General features: G+C 41.7%; 1 protein-coding gene across 23 annotated transcripts in view; it reads left to right on the top strand.

The window, feature by feature from the left end:
- Positions 1 to 20492, top strand: part of NRXN1 (neurexin 1) — a 1136768-nt gene that overhangs the window by 694156 nt on the left and 422120 nt on the right. For 4 of the 23 annotated variants that reach the window (XM_047854358.1, XM_047854357.1, XM_047854356.1 and 1 more), the window contains exon 1: positions 9242 to 9491. The exons of the other annotated variants lie outside the window; for them this stretch is intronic. In XM_047854358.1, the coding sequence (XP_047710314.1) occupies positions 9242 to 9491 (250 nt within the window). Of the gene's footprint in view, positions 1 to 9241; positions 9492 to 20492 lie in introns of those variants that run through there. 23 annotated transcript variants of the gene reach the window in all.

Raw genomic sequence — 20492 nt, 5'->3', positions numbered from 1 at the left:
AGTGGCAAAGAAGTGAAAAAGTTGGGGTGCCTGGGTGGCTCAGTTGGTTAGACGTCCGACTTCAGCTCAGGTCATGATCCCGCACTCCCTGAGTTCCAGCCCTGCATTGGGCTCTGTGCTGACAGCTCAGAGCCTGGAGCCTGTTTCCGATTCTGTGTCTCCCTCTCTGTGACCCTCCCCCGTTCATGCTCTGTTTCTCTCTGTCTCAAAAATAAATAAACATTTAAAAAAAATTAAAAAAAAAAAAGAAGTGAAAAAGTGTGCAGTGTACTTAGAGAAGAGAGAAGTTTGTGTGGCTGGAGGCAAGGCTGTTTGTGGAGGAAGGGACAGAAGTTGTGATAAAGGTAAGACAATAGAGGTAGTATGGAGGCAGATTTTGAGGGGCGTAATATGCCATGCTAAAGAACTTTGACTTTACCTGGAAAACAGGTATTTGTAGCAAGATAGTCATAATAACTATAATACTGACATCAAAAAATCACTCTTGACAAAATGTGTAATCTAATATATTCTTCGTGAATTGAAAAGGGATTAGATTATAGATCCCAGAAAAACCTATTTAGAGATTCAATTCAGATTTCATGATTAAATTCCTTTCTGTGCACCCAAATGGCAATATATGTTCCAGAACATATATTCATAAAGATAGGTCAAATCAGTTTATGTTCTAAGTGCTTGGACATTCAGAAAATCGAATTTATGGTATGTGTATGATGTCCAGTTCCAGATTTGAATATCTATATTTACTAAGGAACTTGCAAATTATGTGTCAGCTTCTTTTTTTTAAGTTTATTTTTATTTATTTTGAGAGAGAGAGATGGAGAGCAAGCGGGGGAGGGAGACAGAATCCTAAGCAGGCTCTGTGCTGTCAGCACAGAGTCAGATGCATGGCTTGAACCCATGAACCATGAGATTATGACCTGAGCCGAAATCAAGAGTCGGACGCTTAACTGACTGAGCCACCCAGGTGCCCCTATGTTTCAGTTTTTATGTCATCCTAACTTGTCTGGTAGTTGTCCTGCCAAGTTTAGCTCCATTCTCAACAATCCTATGCTTCTATCTCCTGCAGTGATGGATCTGCAGGAGAGACTGCTGGTGAGTGCGGGCAGACAGCTCGCAGGTTGTCAGTTTGAATCATTGATCTTTCCTGTAGCTGATGCTGCTCAGAGTGGAGGCCTGATAAGACAGGACCTGAAAGGGACTTGTATTTTTGTTGTGTTTTTGTTTGTTTTATGGTACGGACTCTTGGATGGCCAGTGTTAGGTTTTATATGGAAACGTTCTCATAAATTTTCATTTATTTCCCCATGTCATGAAAGAGGTGGAAAGAATAACCCTTTCCATAAATTAAGTAGAGAAGTAAATAAAACTGAAAAATAAGTAAATGCTGACACATATATACTATGTGCCAGACACTATCCTAAGTACTTTACATCTGTCAATTCATTTAATTATCACAACAACTCGACAATTTTCCAGCTCTTTTAAAAACATGAAAACTGAGTTTAAATAACCTGCATAAGACTGCATGGCTAATAAATTGATAGAGTCAGAACTGAACCCTAGTGCAGTGTCTGAGTTCCTGCTTCTAGCCACTGGGAAGGCTAACTGAAGAAGGGTTCAAGTACAAGAGATGGGAAGGAAAAGAACTTTTAAATTCATTTTTATTTTTTTATTTTCTGAGCAGGGTAAAGGAAAGGTGTGAGATGGTGACATGTGGGGTTATATAGCAAACACCTTGAAGTCTTTAAAGAATCCTTTAAAGAAGAGATCTGGGAGCAGCCCTATTGTCTGTGCTGAGTACACTGCTAAAAATGTGAGGTTATTGTAAGGAGCTTAATTAGAAAGCTTGCCCTGTGTTGGTTAATAAAATCTCTGGCAGAGACTTTGACATTTAGATGGAGCAGTGGTTCTGAAAATCTGGTTCCCCTGGGCCTGCAATGTGAGCATTACCTAGAAACTTGTTAAAAATGCAAATTTTCAGAACCTCTATATATCAAGGGAATCAGAAGCAAAGCAATCTATGATGTAACAAGTCCTCCTAGTATTTTCTACACTCTAAAGTTTGAGCACCACAGAGAAATAGAGACTAAACCAAGAAATTACTGGGGAGGTGGCCAAACTGGACTGTAGACTGAGTAGGGAAGAGTTTAAAATAGGGCTAAATTAAAAATCACTTACAGCTGATTATCATTATGTTTGTAGCACCTATCTAAAACCTGTACATATGAGTAAATGACAGTAACTTCCATTTAGTGCTTAATATATTTTAGAAACTGTTCCAATTCCATTACACACAGTGTTATAATCATTTTACAGATGAGGAAACTGGGGCAAGGGTCCATTAAACCCACTGTCACATGAATAATAACAATGGATTCAGACTCAGTCTGGCATTCAAGCCACGTGGTCTACTGCATTACGAATATATTCAAACCACATAGTATAAACCTTTGGAAGAGTGTGTCAGCAGCACAAGTTGGTTGAAATAACTGTATAAACAATTATGATGACAATGATTGAAAGATGACATATGATTGGTTTATGCTTAAGCAATACCCACAACACCTAAGTACGCTATTGCAGTGAGACTTCTATAACCCCACCTGGGTGCTTAGGCAATAAATTTTAGGTAGGATGTCATAAGTGAAATTTTTATTAAATAGAGCAAGAGAAAAGATACAGATGGTAAAATACTTCAGTCCTAAATACGACTAACCTTGATTGAATAAATCTAATCATGCTTCACAAAACAAACTGCATATCTAGGCTTTCATTCAATTTGAGTGAAGGAAGTATTGTGTTGGAACCCAACTTCCAATATGGAAGTTCTAGGTAATAGCTACACTGACTGAATTCGCCTACCTAGATCTATATGTGGTGGGAGATGAAAGTATGCTTCCAGATAAGAAAACACTTCCTAAATAAACCTGACTTTTCAGTAAGATTATTATATCTGTGGGCCTCAAGTTTATCATCTGAATAAAGAAGAGATTGCCCTACAGTATCTCCAGGAATGCTTTCAGCCCCGGCCTTTTTTTTTTTTTAATGGTTTCATTGTTTGGTTAGTTAGTTGGTTGATTTGGTTTTACTTTACTCTCAATGCTCCTGCTCTCTTATTCAGATCCTTTCTCAGAATGCCCATAGGGACCTGCACTAACCCAGAAAGGTAACGGGGTCAGAGACTTGTCTCTATATAGCTTCACAGAGGACACCCTCTTTTGAATCTTTACCTCTTTCTGCACTCTGGATCCCAACTCAGAAATGCCTGCAGCTGGATGTGGGGTCTGCTTGTCTTTTGATTGTGCTGGCATTAGTAGAAATGCAAAATGCACGACTGACACCCTCTTCATTTTTAATTTTTAAAAGATTGGTGCTGCTTGTGGGTTTTAATATACTTCTCCTCTACTGCTTTTAGTGTCTACTTTTCTGTTTAAATAGCTTAATACTGAGCTGTAGGAATTTCCAATTAAGTTTAAGGAAAACACGAAAAGGTTGAAAGTGTCTGCCTGACAACCATCCTGTTCCTTGAGGCAGAAGGGTTGATTTTTGGAAAATGAAAAAATAATTTGAAATGACCTGTCCTTTTCCATTTCTCTGCACACTCCGCTTTCCACTCATTCTCCTCTTTCCCTCCATTTCCTTTGTTTCCACCCCCTCAGTTTTCAAACCCATCTCCCATTTCTTTCTTTTTTTTTTTTAAAGATATTCTACTTTTTACATTATTTATTTATTTTTGAGAGAGAGAGAGAGAGAGCTCACAAGTGAGTCAGGGGCAGAGAGACAGGGAGAGACAGAGAATCCCATGCAGGCTATGCAATGTCAGTATCAGTGGAGAGCCCAGAGTAGGGCTTGAGCTCCTGCCCAAGTAGGGATAGAGCTCACCTGAAGCAGGGCTCAAACTCCCGAGAACTGAGAACCATGAGATCATGACCTGAGGCCAAGTTGGATGCTTAACCAACTCAGTCACCCAGGCACCCCCCCCCCATCTCCCATTTCTTAACACCGTTGTCCAAGTTAGGCTACCTGATTTCTTGTTCATTATACATTATTAGCTGTGAATAGGTCTAGGACAATCTTCCATGCACAGCTATTAGGTTATTTTCGTAGATCCCAGTAACCACTGTTGTTAGAGGCAGGGTAGGGTTAACCACTCTTTCAAGAGTTCCCAAAAGTGCAGGCCATAGTGAATGCAAATGCAAACCCACTTCTGCTACAAAAGCAGACATTTATTAATAAGTAGACACAAAATCTTAGAGCCTGTTCTGGAAGCTTGATGAAGTTCCAGCTCTTGGTTCTGTTCAGTACATGAAAAATGTCTTGCAAAAAAAGTTGTGCAAATATGGCAGTATTTTGCTAATATGGCAGGAACCAGCTCATCATCTGTCAGAATTAGGTGACTAAGGTCTGTTAAGGATCAAAAATAGCACCCACTTCATATGGGTTTGTGATGATTAAATGAACAAATACATTTACCTCTCTCAGACTTGTGCCAGTTACAAATGTGTTAGTTCTTAGTACTATTATTATGGCACCATTCCTTATGGTAAAGGACGAAAGGCCTCTTAGATTCACATACTCTGTTCAAGTGGAAGCAAAGCATGTCTATAAAATATTTTGGCCAATCCACTGATCTTGACTGTTAATAACTTCACCAAAGAGAACCCATTCCTAACCTCCATTATGCCAGTTGACAAGTCATTTATTTTGCAAATTATAACCTTTTTTTTCAACATACATTGTAATTAATGAGCAATGCCATATCATGCTTGGAGATGATGATAGCCAAGGCTTCTAGAAGCCACCTCTGGCTTCTATAATTCTGGTTGAGACATTGGAGCATAAATTCCTGATGAAGGCAGCTGACTCTCCTGGGACACAGAACACTAACACACATTTATATTACACTGTTTATGCTGAAATATTTAAGAGTAAATTATAGGCAGCCAAGCACCATGTCTCCTCCAACCAATTCTAAACTCACCTGACAACAATTTGTTAGAGGCTGCCTCAGTTTCCTTTAAATAATGCAGTTCCAACCACAAGGACTGACCAGCTGAAGAGACAGAATGAATAAGCACCAGTAAGATTGGGCAAAAGTTTGTTCACAAGACTTTCCACCACTCTCTGGGCAGAGAATGGCCCCTTATTCCACCAAATTATGACCATTTGTAAGGAGTACTGCAGCATCAGTATCACAGCATCCACCCCAATCCTCCCAGGTATCGCGAAGGTGCCCTAGACATCTGCCTGAAAACTGCAGCTACAGTTTCTTCTTTCAAGGCAGCTGTAAATATTTCCTCTTTAGCTCTTGAGACTCCCATAAAACTGAGATTTCTGGCTTATCCTTTCCCTAACCCTACCTTTATCTCCCTAGGCTGGAGACAATGTGAGACAGGAAGGAGACCCTCTTCTTCATGGAATGCTCTTGGGAAGGTTCATCAGAATTCTTTACTTACTCTACTCCTATGGCTTTAATTTGTATAAATCACTGTCCAAAGTCCCAGCTCCATCCTTCTCTATTTTTTAAGAGAATAACAAACTCAGTAAATCCTCATTAATCTCAGATATGAATTCACATCTTCACTAAAATTTGTAACCCCCGAATCAATAATAGTGGCACTATGGTTGTCATTAACAGACATGCACAGGGTGGCAAAAAATTTGAGTCCCTAACACCCAGCTTCCAGCTGAGGTCAAACAAGGCAACACTCTGCCTTCTTGTTTTAGCTCTTATACTATAAAGGAGTGCTCTTTCTGTGTTCTATTTAGTGCCATGTTTTTCACATTTTTGTGTTTTTTGTTTGTTTTGGTTTTGGTGATTTTGCTGTTCAAAATGGCCCTTGAACATAGTGCTGAAGTGCTATCTAATGTTCCTAAGCTTAAGAAGGCTGTCATATTCCTTTCAAAGAAAGTAGGTACGTTAGATAAACTTTATTCTGGTTTGAATTCTAGTGATGTTGACGATGAGTTCAGTGTTAATGAGACACCAAATATATTAAATAAGATGTCTTTAAACAGGAAAAAAAACCACATAAAATGAGGTTATGTATTGATTGGTTGATGAAAATGCTGTGACGAAGGCTTGTAGGAACCTAAGCCCTAGGAGCAACGGTTCAGTATTCCCTAATTCAGTGTCTGTAGTGACTTTATAGACCATAAGTACGATGTATAATAAGAATTGACTGTATGCACCAAGAGGCTAATTTATATTTCACATATGCTCAGCACTCATGGGAGTACAGATGAAGACTTGACTCCTCTCCCCTTCAGGAATCTCCCATCTGGATGGAGAGGGAAGGACAGAGCTACACCACATATGAGCATATGAGCACACAGTACTCTATGTTTCCAATAGAGGAAGGGAAATGAATGAACTATGCAGACTAATCAGCTCAAATATGTTAGACCTATATGGGAGGAGAGACATAATGCCTTAACTGTGGGGAGCATATGATATATTTTAAAGTACTCTCACATTAAATATTGCGTTATAGCCTTCCTGCCCTGTGGGATTGTTAGGAAAGATAGGAACATGACTATTTTATAAAGGAAGCTATGGAGCCTCAGGGAGAGGCCAAGTGACTAATGTGACATAACCGGTAAATGGCTGGGCCAAGAATGCAGCACAGGTTTCCTATGTCCTAATCCAGTACTCTGTCCATACTAACGCTGTGAGATGTCTCCATCAGAGTATTACCAGGAGTCTTAACTCCATACTGTCAGGATGGTTTTCCTCTTCTTTTCCTTTTGAAGCTTACTTGATGTATTAAAAATGAATATTCACAACCCTTGGCTAATGAATTAAAATACACATGCTGAAAAATAACAAAATGAAGAGGAAATGGCCTGGGGGTACGGGTGGGAACAGAACACAGTGGAAGGTGCTGAATTTGGGTTCTGTTGCTCTTTGAGCAGCTGTGGGAAGTTGGGAGACATGGTGTATTTAAGAAGATAAAAGCATATTCTCTAGCATGGCTAAGCCGTTTCAGTTAGTGAACTACTGAAGAATCATTATTATTATTTTTAGTTAGGATCACATAAACTTGACAAGAATGTGAGATGCTGGATTGCTACAGATTTGATTTGTTGGCCCCTGGACCGTGGTTTCACAGTGACCACCAGAGTCCCAGGGTGGACCCTAGGAACTAGGATGCAATATACAAGTCTAAATGGCCACTTCTGTGAATGGCTGATTTGAATCAAATCCTCCTAGCATTTTTTTTTTTTATCTTCCTGATACATGACTTTGTATTTGTTGATTTAAGGGATTACATAGACAGTGAGGAGCCAGTGAGAAGTAGTGCTTTTTCAGAGTTGTTTTCCTTTGTTTTTAAGTAGGAATAAAGACAAAATGTTCAGCCACTAGACATGTCATGGTTTTTGTCATCTTTTGGAAACCAGGGGAGTATTTTAGTCATAGTCCTAAATCCTGTCTGCTAGCCTCCACTGACTGTGGTCCTCCTTGCCAACTCCACTTGCTGTCCTAGATTTTTACTTTTAGGTGCATGTTGGCTTTGCTGGTCTCCCATCCAGGACATGCAGCTTTCAGTTAAAGATGCTGCATTTCACCAAGAGGGTATAAACATCCTCTCTTCCTTGGAGGCACTAGATTTAGGAATTTTTATTTCCTAGTGCTATTTTCCTTATGAGAAAGCATGAGAGAAAGGCGGAACTCCACCCTTACAAAAGATCATCACAGCTAGACTTCTGTAGGGGGTCTTGGAGTACAAGCAATCTCATTCACACTATTTCTCTCCTCTGCTTTCCTCCTCTTTACCACCTGTCTCCTTCTTCCTCTCTTTCATTCTTTCTTTTTCTGTCTCTCCCTTGGCTGCTGGAGTCACTTTTTTTTTTTTTCCCTCCTCTTCCTGTGTTTTGGTTCCCTGCATTTCCACTGCCTTATATGAGATATGGTATTGTAGTGGGATAGAGGACTCTTTGTTATGAGTGATATGTTTAATTAACAGATCACCAAAACTGATGCTTGAGTAGATGGTGTCAAGCCATATTTAGAAGATTGGGTTTGAACACCTGGCAGAACAAGTTTGGTCCAATAAAAAGAGCCGAATTCTTTCCCTTTTAAGAGCTCTCAAGACACTGGTTACATCTAAACCATAGGGGTAGGGGAAGGGTGCCATTTGCCGTTGTAATTCAGACAGAGGGATCACCTGGCAGAGGAGGGAGAGTTGCTTTTTAGGTGTTCCCCGCATCGCAGTACACGTGTCCCTTTGATGTGTGGAGAATGCATGAGAGAGGCAAAGCAGGGCGATTTTTGTGGGAAGCTAGACCAGCCTCCCTCGTTACATAGGCTCGTCCTCTGCATTGCATCCGAGCTTCAGTGATTTGCTGTTTGGAGACTGCAGATTTGCATAGAGCCCCTCGCTTCGCCAGCGTGTGTGGTTTTTCTTTTCTTTTCTTTTTTCTTTTTTCTTTTTCTTTTCTTCTCTCCCCCCCCCCACCCCCGCCCCACTCCTTCGTCTGCTTCCTCTTTTGCTTAGCTCCCTTTCCCCCGTTCGATCCCCCGCTTCCTCCATAAGGTGCACTCTTGCCTCTGAACCCCTCGCCGGGCGTAAGTGTCAGGAGGCGGCGGACGCGGGGATTGCCTCGGGAGCAGGCGATGCGCGCCGCTGCTCCGCGCGCTGCCCGGGGGAGGCTGGCGCGGTCGGGCGAGCCGGCCGGGGCTGGATGGAGGGAAGGGGCGCCTCGATTCCATGGGGTCTGCTTCTCCCTTGAAAGGAGGTCGGGCCGGCGAAGTAGCCTCCCCAGTCCCCACACACGATGCTAAATGGATTTACCTAGTGGAATCGCGGTGGATGGCTGTCATGTAGAAGTGAGGACCCTCCGGGAGGAGCTTTAAACAATTTCCCCGCTCCCCACCCCCCGGCACGCACTCTCGCCCGAAACTCTTTGGGAGTATCTCTCGAGAACCTGGAGCCCTGGAAATCTGGGAGCAGCCGCTCGCTCCGCGCTCGCTGCTCCCCGGGGCCGCCTTCCCGGACAAGCCCCCCCATCAGCTGCATTCGCCTCGGCTATGTTTCGGATTCTTTGGGGCGCACGGCACGGCGGACTCGAGGACCCCGAGAAGACTGTCCGAAGGAGGGAGAGGATGGGTGCCCTGGCGCGGTGAGGCGGCCGGCCCCTCAGCCCACCCGGAGCCGCCCGCTCTCCGGCGCCCTCGCCCCTCCCCGCGCCCCAAACTTTGCCTCCCGCGGCGGTTGCCCCTCGGCGGGCGCCCCGCCATGTACCAGAGGATGCTCCGGTGCGGCGCCGAGCTGGGCTCGCCCGGGGGCGGCGGCGGCGGCGGCGGCGCAGGGGGGCGCCTGGCCCTGCTCTGGATAGTCCCGCTCACCCTCAGCGGCCTCCTAGGAGTGGCATGGGGGGCGTCCAGTTTGGGAGCGCACCACATCCACCATTTCCATGGCAGCAGCAAGCATCATTCAGTGCCTATTGCAATCTACAGGTCACCGGCATCCTTGCGAGGCGGACACGGTGGGTCTGAGGTGCCAAGTTCTCGCGGGTTACTCCCTGTCTCCTCCCTTCCAGCCCTGCGCTCGCTTCTTGGCCCCTAAGGCTCAGAGAAATGGGAGCGCGAGAAAGGGAGGTGCATTTGGGTGTGTTTGGTGGGAGCCACTTATCTCTTTGAAGACAATAGAAAGGGGCTGGGGGAAGGCGTCGCGGGTGTTTGTGGTGAGGGGTGGGAGGGGCGCTTCTTGTTGGGGTGCCGGGAGGAGAGATGTGGGCACCTATTAACGACCGTCCCTGGCCGGGCGCCTGGGCCCCGCGGGAAGGGGGCGTTGCTAGCCAGAAGGTCACTCGGTGTGGCCGGATGGGGCGTCGCGCTCAGCCGAGGGACCTGAGCGCCACAGAGAGGAGGGCTCTGCAGAACCTTTTGTCTGTGCTGTGTGTGCTGCCCCACCTCCTGCCCATTTTCCCAGGCCTGGGGGAGGGAGAGGTTCCAGCTCGCACATTCCTTCAAAGTGTGCCCAGACTGCAGTGACAGTGAAGCGGTTGTGGTCCCAGGACTCGCTCAGCAGGATGCAATTGCTTTAGCATCCACCTCTTCCCTTAACTGGAGAAGGTAGGATGGTCACCGAGGCACCCTCCCCGCTGCTGGCCAGCCCCCCTGCCAGGCTCGGAGACGACCTCTGAATACCATCCCCTTTGCTCCGTCCCCACACAGACACACTTCTCTTTCTCGGTGATTGGACTGAGTTGTTGTTTGTTTGTTTTGTTTTGTTTTTAAACAGGGCAGGGAGAGGTTTGGCTACCCAAACCCATCTCCCTGGGGATCCTCTTTGAAGGCTGTTGGGATGAAGGAGGGCCTGCTGCCTTCTTCCTTCCTTCTGCTTCCCAGAGAGGGCTGGTGGGTCAAGGCTGGCTGGTCTAAGCCAGGAGGTCTGCCTGGAGGAGAAGTTAGAGTAGAGTGAAGTTATTCTCCTGACCTCAGCTTCCTTTGTAAAGAGCAGAGTGTGGAGAAAAGCCTTGGTTGGTAGGTTTCTTCTCCAGAGTGGCGGAGAATGTAAGGCCAGATTCCTCTCATCTTCAGAAAAGTGCCTATTTGAGATTCCCTGAACTGCCAATAAATAAAGCATCAAACTGTTTTGGGGAGTCTTTCCCACTACCAGTGTTTATTCTCCCTCAGTGTAAGTAAAGTCTTCCAATTGAAAAGACAGGGTAAAAGTTGTGGACACTTCTATCCCTTCCCCTGCCCCCTTTTCCTTGCAGGGCCCCTTCCTCTTTCAGACTTCCTTCAGGTTTAGATCCTTTGCCCCTCTCCCCGGGGAATTCTTCTCCCCTGAACAGCTGTTGCTTATACCTGGTTGGCCCTCCTCCCCAGGGATAGGCTTCCAGTCTGAGGACAATTCTGGTTAGCTTGTAGCTTAACCTCACTGAAGAGAGAACAAATCCTCTTGACAACTCCTCTTTAGGAGTGGCTTAGAGACCTACCTCACTGTAGGTCCTAGGAATCTCTTCCCTTCCTTCCCCTGGTTCCTCTCAAGAATTTTCTCCAGTTAAGAGTGGCTAGGATGAAAACAGGATGATGCCCCACACCTGGGCTTCTGAGCTGAGACTAGCCAAGGGGCTAGATCCCTGTGAAACAGTAAGGAGTTTCTGTTGCTCTCACCACTTGCTCACAGTATTCCCGGACCTTGTTGCTCCTTTTACCTGGTGCAGTTCTCACCCACTGCCCTGCCTTTGTGCACGACTGGGTGAGTCCCATGGGAGGGAGACCAGTGGGGGTATGGGAGGGGCAGACAGAGCGTGGGTAGGTGAGGTGAGCCAGATGGGGGTATTCGAGGGGATGGGGTGTCTAATTGTACCAGTGGGAAGTACTTGGCTAAAAATCTCCTGTGCATATTAACTTCTCCTTTACTGTGGCTCTGCCTCTCCCGAGGGCTGAGGCAGCTGAACGGGGAGCGCCCTGGGGAAATGGGGAGAGGAGAACGGCTAGGGGCCCTGCCGCAGAGCGGGGCGCTCCTCTCCCAGACCACTGCAGCTGCTACCCCAGTCAGGCGCCGTCTGCTGGTCTTTACAAACATTTTTTTCTTTCTTTTTCTTTCTTTTTCCCTCCAGAATACATTGCTTGTCTCTGTGTGTGAATGAAAACCTAGGAGCATGTATCATTGAAAAAGAGACAGGATAGAAGGCAGTGGGGGGCAGTGGTTGGTATTATTCTTTTGGGTCAGAGAACTTTCTCTTTCCTTTGAAGGTTATATTGTATGGTCATATTTGTTTGTTTTTGAAACTCTCTCCACCCTCTTTACACATACTTTTGGATGAAGCTCTCTGATTTCTTCTTCTTCTTCTTTTTTTTTTTTAAATCAGAGTAACAAACTTACCTGTCAGCAGCCATTCTCCACCAAATAAAAGCTGGTGTGAATCTTTCATACTTTATCCCTTTCCTTACTTGAAGAGAGGGAATTAACTCTAGCTAGAGAACAATCAAGGAACATTAAAGATGAAATAAGCCTCTCAAGGGTGGGGGATGGAGAGGGGTTGAGAGCTGGGCAGGCAGGGTGGTGGCTTAAAAGAAACCTATAAGAAAGAGGTGATGTTGAATTTGCTGGGTCAATAAACTGTCCGAATATTCAGCTAATTAGACTAAGGGCCCACAAGGAAATAATCTTTGAGCCTAATAGATGAGGGTGAAGGGGAAGAGCAAAGGTGACTGACGATAGGGTAAATTCCTAGCTGAAAATCAAGGCAGGTGTAAATGAGGTTTAGTTCAAAACTTGAGACTATTGAAAACATACATATGTTGATGAACAAAGGAGCCAGCCTGTTTTTTGTATTAGAATTTCTTGGAATCATAAGCGTTTTTTTTTTTTCTTATTAGGGAAAGCACCGTATATGCTCGAATGTGTAAAAGAAAAATCATGTGTGGTGTATTTTAGGGAATAAAATTGAATCTAACCTCTCTATGTTTTGAAAACTGCTGGGTCGACTATCCAGGTTCATTCTTCTTCATTTTCTCATCTTGCCATGCTTCATTTGCACTATTATGAGGTGTCACTTACAAGGATTGCAGGGTGCTGAAAGCGCTTATGGCTACCCTGAGCATCTTTGTGCAAGCTGACCCAGTTGCAGAGATTATGATGAGGTTTTCTTTTTTCTTTTCTTTTCTTTTCTTTTCTTTTCTTTTCTTTTTTTTTAATGCATATGAGAAGCAGGTTTTGAGATCACCACAGAATCCCATTTTTATTTTGCATATACTTAAAAATATAAATGATGAAAAACACCTCCATAAAAAATTATATTTCTATTTTAAAAAACAGAGAGCTGTGTGACTATATATGATTAAAAAAACAAGCCTGCTTATAATTAAGGATGCTACTTAAAGCAGGCTAGAGTTCAGAATAGACCAGTGTGTTCAGTTAGTATTTCTTTAGCAATGTGCCATTTGTGCCAAACATAGAATGATGTCAGCGCAGTGCTCAGGTTCCCATATCCACTCTTGGCTTTCCTAGGAACCTCTGCGTACTTTCAAAAATTAGCTTAGAGCCTCTCAGTAGTTTTCGGAGATAAAGGAAGGAGAAAGCCATCATAAAATTGAACCTACCAGTGCCAGCCGTTCTCCTCCCACAAATATGAGCTCCGGAAATTATACTGTCATGATTAGCTTATAATATTAAAGGGCAAAAGGGCTTCCCCAGAAGGGAATGTTAACAGATTTTAAAAGGGTGGTTTATAATTGAAGTAGCCCAGTGCTGTTATATAAGAATAATAATTATATCTTGAATTTATAACATTTCTCTTTCTGAGGCACTTCTGTACATACACTAACTTCTCTGAGGACCAGTCAGTTTTGGAGGGAGTTTAACATTTTCCTTATAAGGATACTGAAGCACACCATAGGTGCCCTGGAAAATGGAGCCAAATCTCTGATCAAAGTCAAAGAGGAATTAGAATCAAGGCTTCGTGGCCCATAGCCCAGAGCAACTGAGAGGGTCCACCGTGTGCTTTAATGGTTGATCTCTTGGAGATGAAATCATTGCAAGGACCAGAGCATAGCATTTTGCTTCCAACATGTAGTAACAACAATGAATGCTGTAAGGGAGGCTGATGACACCTCACTGATGCCCCACTGGTCACTTCATTGATTCTGCTGAGGAGGATTTTGTTTTTCTTTTGTTTTTCTCAGGGACGAAAGTTGCAGTGATACACTGATCCCTTTGCTCCTTTGTCTAGCAACCAAGAAAGTTAGCAAAACCTTTTGCAATATACTTCACTTAGCATTGAAGAAAAATTTAGCTTTTCTGGTAATTAATTCATACGTGTGACCCAAAACATTTTTGGCTATGAATATTCTGCTGAAGTAGACATTTCTACCTTACACCTCTTTCTTACTTTGGCTTTTTGGACAAAAATATGCATCACTGCAATGCTATTTTAGATAAGACGGTCAGGTAATATTTCTAGAAGAAGTTTTTAATAAATCATGGTCCAAGTAATCCAAGACTCTAGGGTAACTTTTGGTTGCCCTCCACTTTAATATATTTATTTATTTTTGTTGATTGTCCATCCATTGCTTCAGAAAATATATAGTATGTGCATGTTTTTGTATTTGTGCGCCAGGTACCATGGAAGGCCGGATAGTAATTGGGATAATGGGAATAGGGGTAAGGGAGGAGGAGCAAGATACCCAAGGCAGGACCATCAGAAAATTTAGTTTAGTTCCAAAAATCCAAGCTACTGTTAGAAACAGTTAATCTTTAAGCAGACAAACAAAACTTGTTCTTTACAAACAAATAGCCTCTGAGCATAAAGGCAAAAAACATAAAGTTTATGTGTGTGTAGCAATCATCTGATGCTCAACATGAAATGATCTTATAAAAACATCAACATAGTGGATTTTATCTACATTGTGTTACCTTGTCCTTTAATATTAATGTTGTATAAAGGGCTCCTTGCATAATTGCTTTTCACTAAGTTGCTATGTATATTTCTTCTAACAAAATATAAAGTCTTTTATTTTTCAAAAAGAGATAAGGCAAATGTATTTAAGACAGCAGCTTCACTGACTTAGATTCATACCACTGTAAAAATAATTGAGGCAGCCTGATCTGGTGAAGATAATTCACAGAAGCATATCTATGTGAAAATCTGGCCGCTGCCACTTTCTAGCATCGTATAAATTTACTAAACTATTTGTCCTCACTAAGATTGTTTTCTCAGTCTGTAAAATGAAAATATCAGTTATATCTCAGTGGAGAATAAATGAGACCATTGGTTTGATAAGTGCCCAGACTATAATAGGCCCCAAATAAATGTTTGTTTAAAAAAAAAATTAGACATTTAGGTTGTTTACACATCTTGGCTGTTTTGAAGACTGCTCTAATGAACATGGGAGTGCGAATATCTCTTCCAAATCCTGATTTTAGATTTTTCAGATAAATACAAAAAAGTGGCATTGTTGGATCATGTGATAGTTTTGTTGTTGTTGTTGTTGCTTTGTTGTGTGTGTGTATGTGTGTGTGTGTTTCTTTTAAAGAACTTCCATCTATTTTTCACAATGCCTGCACCATTTTGGATTCCTCCCAGTGGTGTACAAGGATTTCATTTTCCCTACATCCTTGTCAAAATTTGTTGTCTTTTCGATAATAGCAATTCTAATAGGTGTAAGGTGATATCTCAGTGTGATTTTCGTTGAATGGATAAAGAAAATATACTACATGCATATAAGGGAATATTATTCAACCTCAACAAAGAAGAACATACTTCTTTGGTATGTTATATCACGGGTGAACCTTGAGGACATTATGCTGAGTTAAATAAGCCAGTCACAGGACGACAAATACTACACTTACATGAAGTATCTAAAATAGTCAACTTCATAGAATCGGGAAAGGTATGGTGGTTGCCAGAAGCTGGGCAAAAGAGGGACTGGGGAGTTGCTAATCAGTGGGCATAAAGTTAAGTTGTACAAGATGAATAGGTGCTACAGCTGTAGCACATTGTGCTTATAGTAACAATACTGTATTGCACACTTAAAAATTTGTTAAGGGGTGCCTGGGTGGCTCATTCAGTTAAGTGTCTGACTTTGACCCGGGTCATGATCTCATGGCCAGTGGGCTCGAGCCCCACATCCGGCTCTGTGTTGACAGCTCAGAGCCTGGAGCCTGCTTCGGATTCTGGGCTTCCTCTCTTTCTGCCCCTCCCCTGCTCATGCTCTGTCTCTCAAAAATGAGTAAATGTTAAAAAAAAAAAGGGGCGCCTGGGTGGCGCAGTCGGTTAAGCGTCCGACTTCAGCCAGGTCACGATCTTGCGGTCCGTGAGTTCGAGCCCCGCGTCAGGCTCTGGGCTGATGGCTCAGAGCCTGGAGCCTGTTTCAGATTCTGTGTCTCCCTCTCTCTGCCCCTCCCCCGTTCATGCTCTGTCTCTCTCTGTCCCAAAAATAAATAAACGTTGAAAAAAATTTAAAAAAAAAATTCGTTAAGCAGGTAGATCTCATGTTAAGTGTTCTTACCATGATAAAATAAAATTTTAAAAAATTAGAAGAGATTTCAGGGAGAAGACAACATGAAGTGGAAAAAACAGACTTGAACCCAGGAGACATGAGTTCCAGTTCTGATTCATCCAGTGATGGTGTTTATCCTCATAGACAGCTGTCAGTGCCTCATTTACACAACATTGTGTGCCTCATTCTTAGTAAAAGACACAATTGGTTATTTTATGTGCTATGATCTTAACAATAATGTTGAGCATGGCTTTTTATATTGTTTTTTGTCATTCATATTTTTAATTGGACTAAGATCATTTCCAACTTTGAGTTCTAAGATTCCTTAGATTAAAAGAAGCTCTTAAAATCCTCATACTCCTGTTGTCTTTTTCCAGAGGCTTATTGATCCTAAACATACCATAACTGGAGATATTTTTGCAAAGATTGTATTCAGGTCCCTTAAGCCATTGTGTTGTCTTCTTCATGAGTTAGAATGGCTTACTTAGGTGCACAGGAACCATGTGGGGGGGCCAGGATCAGGACACCTGCCTTTCAGTTGAGGTTCTGAGGAATATCTCTTAGAAAAGGCACCTGTTTCCTTTACCTGGTCTTCTTCCCCAGTTTTTGTTTGCTTCTTATTTTTTTTTTATTTTTTTGGTCTATGTGGGGTGTCAAATATCTCTCTGCGCAGAAATTGGTGATAGCCTTTTAAATATTCCTTTCTCTCACAAAATGCAAGATTTTTTCTCCATGTGGATCATCTAAGAATGAATTCCCTCAAGCTTTAGACAGAAACTTAGTAAAAACAGCTATATTTTAAGTATACATTTCCACAGAGCCCTCATGTAAAGTGTCTCATTTAATCAACATCATAACCCTGGCAGGGCTCATGATAACCATTTTCCTGACAGGGAAGCAGATTTAGAGAGGCAATGGTTCTGCCAGGGTCACTTAATTAATAAGTATCTGCAGTACTGTTGCTTTTCCACTATAGTATGTTAAGAGGCAAGGTTTTTAAAAAAAATACTGCATTTAAATTTAGAAGGTCTGAATTTTGTCCTAGTGTCGTCATTTTCCAATTTACTTTCTCAAGAAAAAAAAAGTTTCTTCATTAAGAAGAAAATTGGCCAAGAATTGGGAGCTAACTGATATAGTTATTAAGAATTTCGGGGCACCTGGGTGGCGCAGTCGGTTGAGCGTCCGACTTCAGCCAGGTCACGATCTCGCGGTCCGTGAGTTCGAGCCCTGCGTCAGGCTCTGGGCTGATGGCTCAGAGCCTGGAGCCTGTTTCCGATTCTGTGTCTCCCTCTCTCTCTGCCCCTCCCCTGTTCATGCTCTGTCTCTCTCTGTCCCAAAAATAAACGTTGAAAAAAAAATTTTTTTTTAAAAAAGAATTTCAAGTGACTACATATATGAATTTTGTATCTCCATTCTGGCAGAAGAAACTATAGTTAATACTACATTCTGATACTTGGCTGAGAGTAGGTGGTAAGATGGGTATGCATTCATAAATGAGGGGCATTTTCAAATTCAACTTAAAGTATTATACTCCATGACAAATAATATTATTAATAAATAGCAATTATAATAAAAAACATTTTATCACTAAAAGATGATGGTTACTAAGCAAATTTTCTGTTAATCACTAAGTATACAGGCAGATAAGAATAAACTGCTGTCTGTGATTTTTGTGAACTTGATATCTATGGGATTTGTGGATCGGAACTGAAGTAGTGTAGAAAGTTTATTTCTCCAATGTACTTCTAAGATATGTGGTTATGTCCATATTGTTTTACATGAAGCTTGTATGAATCTGGTAGCCATTTGTGTGTGTGTGTGTGTGTGTGTGTGTGTGTGTGTGTGAGAGAGAGAGAGAGAGAGAGAGAGAGAGAGAGACAGAGACAGAGAGAGACAGAGAGAGACAGAGACAGAGAGAGAGAAAGTAAAAATACTAGACCCCTTTTAGTTATGGGATCTCTAGTTCAAATGTATTATATAATGTGACCCCATTATGGACTTTGCTATATACTCATGTACATATTTGGTGTGTTTTTTTTTTTTCATATAACTATATTGGTGCAAAAAGTATTATGAAATATGTCTGGGAATTAGTAACTAGAAATAAAACTTTTAAGTAAATGTTAAAGAAGTGATTTTTACTGTGTGGTAAAATACACGGCAGTGACATTTACTGACTTGGACATCAGTTCTGCACAGTTGTTTTGATTATATGAGTTGCCATTGGACTAACATTGGTACATGTAATTATTTATGTGGTTCAGCCTGTCTTGGCTATTAGTTACCATCTGGTCATCATAGCATATTTTTCTAGATGACTACAGGATGCAGGGCTGCTAAACAGAAGTGGTATTTCTGATGCTTCTTAAAACTGAGATGATTTGGGGTTCTGAAATCTCTAATTTTACTTTAAGATCAGATTATCTAAAGTATGGATAGTTACACAGAATAAAGCACATCACTCTGGTTGCAGTGCTGTTCTAAAAAATATATTCAGAGCAAATATGGAAGTTCAATGTCATAGTACTCTGGGAGTATCCAGTTAGCAGTTTCATTTGGGTATGCAGCAGGGTGTTTTAAAGAAGTATGCAGTTTTCCTGATGAGTTTTCCTTTTATTTTTTTTCAAGATTTTGCCTTTCTTAATCTGATAAATTCTCTAGTTTATATCCATGCCAATGTATATGTCATTACCTTTTCATTATCAAGTATGTTACAATCTGTTATAGAGAAATAGGACTGGATCATGACGAGTTTAAGTATCTCAGAATTTCTGCCTAGAAGGTGTATTACAGAAATTGAGCTTTCTCTTTTTCTTGAAGGGTATTATTTGCTAGTCTATTTATTTTGTATTTCACATAGACTTCTGAAAATCTTGCCATGTTGGATTATTTATGCCTAACATACTCATTGAAAATTGATCATTTTCTACATTACACCTTTCCAGAGTTGAAGTAATGAAACTTTTCTAACACTCTAGACTAAATTCCTTGAAGTGTACCTTTAACATTTTCAGAATGGCAATACTCTGTATCAGTCATTTTCCATAGCTACTGTCAGAGTAATAGCATATGGCGGAATAAGATGAACATTAAATTTATCTTTCAGCATAGTGGTTAATTGGACATGCTGTTATATATGCAAATAATATATTTGGTTTCCCCATTCATTCTTCTCTTTGGGACTTGTCCTAAATGAAATAATAGAGGTTTGATTCTACAATGGACAACTTATCATACCATAATCAAAAGTAGAATACTGCCAATGAATCTCTGACAAACATCTTTATACAATAGCCTATGTTTTTGTATACACATGAGGTATTGATTGGGTACCTTTGTGATGATTGAAATATATACCAATAGTCTACTTGAACTTGCCAGTTATAAAACCTTTGTGTTAGTAATCTTATTTTTAAACATAAGGTGTTGCTCTTATTTTCAAATAAAATAAAAATTTTAACTATCTTTACACAAAAAATCAATTCAGCTCTTGGCTTATAGTAATGAAGTGACTTAGATGCTGTTGAGGTATTTCACTATTTCTTATTCTATCCCAGTGAAAAGGCTGTGCAGAGAAGAACCAGGGCTATGAAAGTGGTGGTAAATGGCCAATTACATCATTTATTTATTTATTAATCAATTAGTCCTAATTGTACATTAGGAATTGTTCTAATCCCTTAACCAAATATCAACTCATTTAATCCTCAACACTCTATGAAGTACTCATATTAATCTTCCATTCTACACACAAGGATATTAAGGCACACTGGGGTTAAGAAATGACAAGATTATAAAAACTAAAGTTCTGGGACCTGGATTTAAACCCAAGCAGGCTCACTTGGAAGCCCATGTTTGTAACCCCTACATTATGCTACCAACAAGCCTCATTTATCCTGACTGAGCATTTTATTTTCTCCTCCAGCTCTTATCACCAGCAGTACATAGGGGGGCAACCAAGGATGACTATCTGGATTTCCTTTTTTAATTTCCAGCAAGTCATTCGCTGAAGGTTTAGTACCTTATCCTTATCTGGCAATTTGTGTTTATGCATTGTGCTCCTTAACTACACAGGGCATCAGGAGGCTTCCTGTGCCTCCCTTCCTCATCATTTTATTTGTTTTGAATGACTTATTTTTATTTATTTATTATTATTTTAATGTTTGTTTGTTATTGAGAGAGAGAGAGAGAGAGAGAGAGAGAGAGAGAAAGTGTGAGCAGGGGGAGGGGCAGAGAGAGAGGGGCAGAGACAGAGGGAGACACAGAACCTGAAGCAGGCCCCAGGCTCCTATCTGTTGGCATAGAGCTTGACTCCGGGCTCGAACTCACATACCATGAGATCGCGTGGGGCTCAAACTCACATACCGTGAGATCATGACCTGAGCCGAAGTCCGACCCTTAACCGACTGAGCCACCCAGGAGCCCCTTGAATGACTTATTAATCTCAATATCTACCACCACACCAAGAGTAAAGGAGTGATTGATTAAAGATGCTTATTAATGTTTATTAACTTCTTTCATTCTAGTTGGCAAAT

The sequence above is a fragment of the Prionailurus viverrinus genome, chromosome A3, assembly GCF_022837055.1.
Source record: "Prionailurus viverrinus isolate Anna chromosome A3, UM_Priviv_1.0, whole genome shotgun sequence".
Taxonomy (NCBI): domain Eukaryota; kingdom Metazoa; phylum Chordata; class Mammalia; order Carnivora; family Felidae; genus Prionailurus; species Prionailurus viverrinus.
Note: the sequence above shows the minus strand (reverse complement) of the source record. Positions and strands in the feature narration are given on the sequence as shown.